The sequence below is a fragment of the Mytilus californianus genome, unplaced genomic scaffold (genome assembly GCF_021869535.1).
Source record: "Mytilus californianus isolate M0D057914Y unplaced genomic scaffold, xbMytCali1.0.p SCAF_17, whole genome shotgun sequence".
Classification (NCBI taxonomy): Eukaryota; Metazoa; Mollusca; class Bivalvia; order Mytilida; family Mytilidae; genus Mytilus; species Mytilus californianus.
This window is the reverse complement of record NW_026262659.1, coordinates 6,815,349-6,824,147: the sequence shown is the minus strand read 5'-3', so window position 1 is coordinate 6,824,147 and position 8,799 is coordinate 6,815,349. Positions and strand designations below refer to the sequence as shown.

The following is an 8,799-nucleotide window of genomic DNA, read 5'->3' as shown; positions in this document are numbered from 1 at the left end:
GTTTTTTTATGGTGTAGTATGTAGTAGGAACTTATTTTCTCTCCATGTTCTTAGTATGTCGATGGGGATTTCCTGTAACAAATTTCCGAGTATTGTTAAAACAACCCCGGTTTGCTATTTGTTTTTAACATTACGACATAAAGGAAAATTGAAAATCTATCTGTTCCTTGAATTCATATAAAAAACAATTAATCAGCACAAAAGTAATTTTCATACTTTTTATTCAACATTAAAAACATATAAAAATACATGTATTAAAAACAAATAAATAATAATAGATATCACAGACGACGAGTGTTTTAACAATGAGCATGAGAAGGGTAGGCATTTAAATACTTCAATCCATTATAATAACGGGCAGTGACGCATATACCCCTATAAACACTCCATAAACAGGTAAATATTGCACTCAGGTAGACCTCGTGTCTTTATCTCCTACAGTCATTTCCTATATCATATAACACCCTTATTAACCTGCTTTATTCCTAAACAATGAAGAATTATATAAATAGGAATCCCTAAATGAACGATAGTGGGCGATGGATTTCAAATTTGTAAGAGGATAGATGACCGACATTGTTTTCGTAGAAAATGCAAAATGATACAGAAATAAAATATTGTTACGTTTGTTTGTAACGAAAAGAATAAAAATGTTTACATCTTATGATCTGATTACCTTGATGAAAGCGACTGATATCAAACTTAAGCCATAAGTACAAATAAGTATAAGATATAGTAGTCAAGAGTGCCATAGCACCATATAGGAACACTACACAAATAGGAATTCTGATATTCACAGTTAAGTCTTATTGTTCGTTGTGTTTAATCTTATTAACAACCGAAATAGCACCAAACAATAGTGTCACTATTTTACACAACATATTTCTTTCACTGCGAAAGTTCAATATGACGGTAAATGTTACAATACCCACAAAAGATATTCTCCAATCCCTTTTGACTAGGAAAGTTACGTGTTAAGTGGAATGTAACTTAGTCATGTGTAAATTCTCTTCACATTACTACATGATTCAGGAAATCACCAATAGTTTGTGTGAAAACTTGATGTTTTCGTTGAAAAGTCAGTCAAGAGTTAAAATACTTCAACTTTCAACTTCTTCTTCCTCACTATCTTCCTCTAACGATTCCTGCAGTACAGGCATCAAAGCAGCTCTTCTGAATGTCGGAGACCCAGACCCTTTCGTTGAAGACCCGGATTGTAACACTGAAATCCATTCATTTACATCTTTCTTACTGTTGACCTGTAGGGTTAAACTACTTCCATCTATATCATTCTGGACCAACATTATCTCGTTATTATCATTATCACATTTGAACACTTTACAATTCTTCAGACTGAGATATACAGCTGAACTTGTATATTTAGCGTCTCTGTAAATAACAGCATAATGTTCGAAACAGTTTTTATACACTTGAACTAATACTGGTAACTTTACAAGGTGTCCACTACAGCATTGGACCATGTGAAGGCTGCCACTTTTAACTTCTAAGCCCTCCTCCTTATGTCCTACAGATGACTCCTCGGAATAGTGTGATTTCTGCATCCCTAATACCATCTTCATATTCTCGATTCTAAATGAAATATTGTTAATTTTCCAAGATGAATCACTAATAATAAGAATTCGTAATTACTGAAGCAAATTGCTTGGTAAAGCTAATGTTTTTGGCACTAAACTTGATGATTACAACAAGTTAAATCTCTACCAAATCACTGTCTATTGTCGAGATCTATCTGTTTACTTGTCTTAACGTTGAGTGCGTTTAAGAAATGACACATAAACAAGTTACCTGTATTTATATACCATTAGAAGTACGGAATATCCCCTTTAACTCGACTAAAAATTACAAGTAACCTTTCGTTCAATTGGATATAGATTTATCAGTCAATGACTTGTCAGCCAATCACAACAGTCGTACCAGTAAGATATTTTATGTAGGTAGACATTCGTCTGTATGTAGGTTTTTTTTTAAAGATAACAAAATGTGTATGAAATGAAATAAACCGTGTAAAATATAAATATACACTTACAATGGATTAAACGGGAGTTAAAATGGGTAAAACGGAAGCTGTTAAAATAACCATCACGATTACAGAAATACATCAGTAAATTATATAATTAATTAATCATACATACAGTCATATACATTAAATATCATGACTTAAATCATAGATGTATAAACCCATTGGTTTGTACATCTATGCTTAAATATATTATTTTTTGCCCATTGCAGTATAATTTTATCTTTTCAATCGTGGTAAATAGCATTGTCGTAACAAAATGTGACCATGAGAAATTATGTATTTATACCTTTGAATCATCTTGAAAACGATGACAAGTATTTTTGATCAAATGCCGATGAATTGGCAGAGGACACAGAGAATGGAATTATTTTCATTTTGCCTTTGTATGACAGAATTACACTAATGATTTAGTATAACTTAGGAATGAGGATTGAGAATTAACAAAAAAAAATAAAATTTCTAAGTTGTCACAATTAAATGACACTGTTATAGTGTGGCTTGAGAATCAACGTAATCGATCTCTACGCTTTACATTTAAAAAAAAATGAAAAACAAATCAAGTAATGCACGACAATGCGACAGTAACCTAACAACACAAACACATACATTCTGAAGTCAACAAACTGATTTCAGAAATAAACAAAGGTCCATTTTTGAGCAAGCTTATTTTTATAAATGGATCTCCAATTGATGTAAAAGAATTTTAACGCTGAAGATCTAGAATTGGTCAGAACAGAGCGCAACAAATGTTTAGCATGTTTTGATTTGTAGTTTTGCATGTATTTCCATATGCCTGTGCTGTTGTATTGTGATATAATATGCTGCATATAAATTTTATCTCCTGTTCTTTGTTTTAATGTTATGTATATGCTATTTAATATATTCGATTAAAATGTTTGTACTGTTATATGTGAACCGAATCAAAATAAAACTTTCGTATCGTATCGTATTGCGATTCCCTGAGATCAAATCCTAATGAGATTTAAACCCAAGTCACTTCGGCGAGACACTAAATTTAACACCGTAAACAATGGTTGAAGTAACTTCGGCGAGACACTTACTATAACATCGTTAACAATGGTTCAAATCACTCTGGCAAGACACTTACAATAACACCGTTAACAATGTTTCAAGTGACTTTGGCAAGGCACTTACAGTTACACCATTAACAATGGTTCAAGTCACTTCGGCGAGACACTAACTATAACATCATTAACAATTGTTCAAGTCACTTCAGTAAGACACTAACCATAATTAACACCGTTAACAATGGTTCAAGTTTCTTTGGCAAGAAAAAAGTCACTTCGGCAAGAAACTTACAATAACTACATTAACAATGGTTCAAGTCACTTCGGCAGGACACTTACAATAACACCGTTAACAACGGTTCAAATTACTTCGGTAAGACACTTCAGTCTAGAAGTATACAACATAAAATGTTATGGACGTTTACTATTCTGAACGTATGCATTTCTTTTTACTGATGCAGTCAGTAATAATTTCGGTTTGTGACCTATTTATAAAGGACGCTTCACCATGGTAACGGCATGCATGATGTCACAAATCTTTACTCTGATTGGAATAAAAACGGAATTGAACAAAAACCAACAAAAAAAAAGATATGCTACAATAAAAGGAAAACATTACGGACATAAAATCAAACTTAAAAATGAAACTATCCAGATAAATAAGAATAAATTCAGATAAAGAAGACGTCATTATCACCGCTGTCAAATTGTTTGGATTTTGTAGGCTTAGCCTTTAATACATGCGTAGGTAAATATCACTGACAGGTTCATTAGACCTACCAGGTCAATTAGGCTATTAATAGCTCGAGTGCTATAAATATGTCTTATCGATTATTAACTTTCAAGGCGTAATAATAATCTCAAAAAGTACAAAATATTATACTTGAAATGTAATGTGTATCAACAAAAGTTGAAGAATATAATAATAAACCACACGCATGCATGATTTAATAAGCACCAAATCTTCCGTACAGTTAAAAGTATTGTGTTACAAAACAATGATTTTTTTTTGTTTTCTAAATAGATGAGCAACATGCGCTAAGAGAAAGAGTAACAAAGTCTGGTCATATTCTGTTTTAAATGGAAACACAATAGCATTATAATTTATAACTTCTATGTAAATAAAATACATTATAGTTCTCTCATCTAATGCCGAACACTGATTTGACAACAGGGAGATGAGACGATCTATTTATTCATTTATTTACTTATTAAGAAAGTCAGCTTTCAAATGTCAATGATAAAAAAAAATGTTAGTTCTTGTTGTAAAACTACTAAAGACAATATTTTAAGTGTTTGCATCATATTGACAAGCGAATTGGTTTTCTTTAGTCCTCAGTAAAACGCTTTAATTATTTGTTTATCTTAAATTCATAACAGGAGGATAAATAAAAAGAGAGTCGTCTTTTAATATTATGAAATACTTGCCACAGGACGTTTAAAAATTAATTAATCAGTATTTCACAAAATTGTGTTTAAAGGGAGATAACAATTATGTACTTCCAACTAAATATTATTTTAAGCAAAAAACAAGAAGAAGAAAAACCGACAATAGTTCAATAACTCTTACCACGAGTCATCAAGTGATTTATAGATATATTGATTAGTATACTGAAGGCTAACGTCTTTATTCTTCATGCATATTTAGGGCGAGAATTACTTTTAAAACACTCAATCCAGTAAACAGATTCTGCCAAGTTAGTCTGCTATGATGAATGGCGGGGTATTTAGAATGCCACTTGAAAAAAGGAAATGTTGGAAAAGGGCAGAAATTGGCCGGTCAACAACTCACTTCATAGAGTTGTGGCAAGGGTTCTTGAACGTGCAGCGAGCGTGGCACACTTCTCATATGTGCATCAGATCAAATTTCCTACTTTAACCGAACTCTATATTCTGCGCAGCCAAATGGACGCCTCTTCAGTATGGGTTTTATTGCTGGAAGGGAGAATTTCAGGGGATCATATATCAATACCTAAGTCACTCTTGGGTTCTTTTCTAATACAAAATAATCATAAGACAATATTTATTATTGGACACTTGACAGAATGGCATCCAGGTTTTTTGAAAAGCAGTAAAGCATGATACGAATATAAAAATATTTGTTCCTTTTGTATTGTGACACCTTTTGTTAATTTACTCAATTTGTAGCAAGGGAATATCATTTCGGAACTTGGCAAGAAAAAGAAAAAAAACCCAACAGACTTACATTAATTAGTCAGCACAATCCTGCATACTGTCATACAATAAAAACATTATATAATTAGTCAGCACAACCCTGCATACTGTCATACAATAAAAACAATTGAAAAGGTAAGTTTGCTATCAGTAACTGCAAATACCCTTATATCTCTTGTTTTGATGTTAGTCGTTTTTTTAGTGCATCATGTCAATCATTTGAGTCAAGCCCTTTTCAACTGATGTTTACAGTTTTTATTATGTTGTGATGTTACACCACTGTCCCAGGCTAGGAGAGGGTTTAGTGCTCAAAAACATGTTTAACCTCACCCGCCACATCTGTATGTGCCTGTCCCAAGTCAGGAGCCCGTAATTCTGTTGTCGTAGTTTGTTGTTGTCTATCATATTTGTTTTTCGTTTAATGTTTTTTAAAATATCGGCCTGATATTTCCTGTTTTAATTTCTTTCTCAGTTTGTTATTTCGGGACCCCTCAGAAATGACTATACGGTATGGGTTTTGATCATCGATGAAGGCCGTATGGTGACCTTTATGTATATTTGCTTACATCCACGAAATATTGTAAAAGTTTATAAAATGAATTGAAAATAGTCAAATAAGCATTTTTATTTTACAATTTCATACAAATAAGTAGATGTTTAAATTTAATTAAGATAAACATTATGTGAGAGGAGACCTAGTCGAAAGAAAGATAACTCCACTCTGTATAATGATAGCAAAACTGTGTTAATTCGGTAAAATTAATTTTGTTGAAATAATAACCTGAGTATATAATTGTTATCTCCCTTTCTACACAATTTTGTGATACATTGCTTACTCTTGTGCCAATACGGTATAGAGGCATGTAACATGTAAACAATAGCAAACTGCGTTACTAAAGTTAGTTACAGGAAATGAAAAATAATGAAGTACTTTCAATTCTTACGAGGTCTTTTCTGGTGAAAAAAAACCCACTGTATCCGAACTACCTAATAAATATCTAACTTCCAGTACAGCTACTGACCATCAAACAGCAACACAACACATTTACTTATTGTATAAAATTGTAGAAAAAATGGTTATTTAACTATTTTCGTCTGTGAGGAAAAGGGGGGGGGGGTTAACATTTTCCACACTTGTTCTAGAATAATAACGACAATAAGAAACAAATGAACGCGCTGCAAAACGATGACCAGTGACCGCGAGCCTGAATTGGTTTCTCTTTAAACTCAGCACATCGTTATGGACAGAAAGGCATAGAAGGAGCAAGATAGAAATGGAGATTACAAGATTGGTCACTTTTTGCATTTAAATATAAATTATTACCACCCACAGAACGAAAGAAATCATGTAAAAATGGAAGGAGCCCCGGTTTCTTTAATGTTTAGGAGCCGGTTTCGTTTTAAAATATCACCATACAGGAACCAGTTTCGTCATTACGTATAGTTGTATTGAAACAAATTGAACCGTGGAAAACACGAGAAAGCAGACCTAAACACTTCTATAATCTCTGAGTCTCTCAATATGTTTTTTTTTCAACAAAATAAAATAAAGTTTTTTGTAATGATCGTATGCAGCCTGAAACGCAAATGACGCCTTTCGATTTTTCTCTGACGGCCGGACTTTTATATAAATAAATATTTCGATCTTCTTTTGAATACAATGAATTATCTTTCCTAATATATGAACACACCATGTTACCATCTATCTGTACTGACAATGGAATCGGTAAGGTAGATCACATGGTAGACTTTTACTGTACATAATAGAACATAATAGACTCTTTGACTGTCCATGACGTTAAAATACTAAATCCCTGGGATGTGTTTTAGTTGATTTTAGTCTCTGATGCATGAATTTTTATTATTAATTGTTTTTGGCTTTTAATTAGCTGTCAGTAACTGCAAGTACTCTCAAATCGTACTTTCTTGTTTATTTGACCTGTTGGTACTAATTGTAATGCTTTTTTGTTATTTAATGTTAACTTATTCAGGGTTATATCTGGTCTATATACCAGCTTTGATAAGTGTTTGGTATTACTATAAATTTTCACTTCTTCGTACTATGAAAATCAAAATTATTTATTTTGTAAAAATATTTCCTTTCTCCATGTGAACTGTACACGTATACCTAACAACAAAATTATTTGCATTGGCCTGTGTTTAAAGTAATTGCAAATAGCTGATATTTTTGTTCAAGCATATTGTTTTTCTTAAATTGTTTAACATTTCACAGCGGTATAACATGTTACTTTAATTAATCTTCCCTTAGTTTATTTATTTTGTATTTGCATTGTATCATAGATCAAATTTATTTGTTCAGTGTATGTTCACTGGTGTTAATATGTCTTTTGATTGAGTTAAGTCATTTCAATTGATATTTTATAGTGTGTTTTTCTATGTTGTGATGTTACACTATTGTTTCAGATAAGGATGAAGGTTTGGTACCATTAAAACATTTAAACCCGCTGCAATAGTTTGCACCTGTCCTAAGTCAGGAATCTGATGTTCAGTAGTTGTCGTTTGTTGATGTGGTTCATAAGTGTTTTTCGTTTCTCGTTTTTTTATATAGATTAGACCGTTGGTTTTCCCGTTTGAATGGTTTTACACTAGTAATTTTTGGAGCCCTTTATAGCTTGCTATTCAGGGTGAGCCAAGGCTCCGTGTTGAAGACCGTACTTTGACCTCTATTGGTTTTTACTTTTATAAATTTTGACTTGGATGGAGAGTTGTCTCATTGGCACTCATACCAAATCTTCTTATATCTATTTACAGTACACAATAGACTTTTCTGTAAATTATAGAACATAATAGACTTTTACTGTACATAGTAGAACATAATAGACTTTTACTGTACATAATAGACTTTTATTGTACATAATAGAACATAATAGACTTTAACTGTACATAATAGACTTTTACTGAACATAATAGACTTTTACTGTACATAATAGAACATAATAGACTTTTACTGTACATAATAGAACATAGTGGACTTTTACTGTACATAATAGACTTTCACTGTACATAATAGAACATACTAGACTTTCACTGTACATAATAGAACATAATAGACTTTCACTGAACATAATAGAACATAATAGACTTTCACTGAACATAATAGACTTTCACTGTACATAATAGAACATACTAGACTTTCACTGTACATAATAGAACATAATAGACTTTCACTGAACATAATAGAACATAATAGACTTTCATTGTACATAATAGACTTTCACTGTACATAATAGACTTTTACTGTACATACTAGACTTTCACTGAGTTTTTCTGTTTGTTCGTATGTTAAGATGTTACACAACAGGTGAGAGGGAGGGTTTATACATCTCAAAGATGTAAACCCCGCCACATTCTACGTATGCCTGTTTCAAGTCAAGATTCAGTAGTTGTCGTTGTTTGCTGTCTGTTACCGGTATATCTGTTTTTCGTTGATTGTTTTGCCATAAAACTGGCCGTTGTTTTTTTCGAAAGAATTATTTCACATTATGTCATGTCGGGGCCTTTTATAGATGACTATTCAATTAAGGTTTTGTTCAT

At 32.2% G+C, this 8,799-nt stretch overlaps 1 protein-coding gene across 1 annotated transcript; it reads right to left on the bottom strand.

The window, feature by feature from the left end:
* Positions 1-204: 204 nt before the first annotated feature.
* Positions 205-1,806, bottom strand: LOC127726306 (uncharacterized). Its single transcript, XM_052233624.1, has one exon. The coding sequence runs from the start codon at positions 1,578-1,580 to the stop codon at positions 1,101-1,103; it is 480 nt and encodes a 159-aa protein (XP_052089584.1). The 5' UTR covers positions 1,581-1,806; the 3' UTR covers positions 205-1,100.
* Positions 1,807-8,799: the final 6,993 nt, after the last annotated feature.

Bases quoted from the DNA above. Each gene is read 5' to 3' on its own strand.
- LOC127726306 (XM_052233624.1), bottom strand. From the start codon at position 1,580: ATGAAGATGGTATTAGGGATGCAGAAATCACACTATTCCGAGGAGTCA.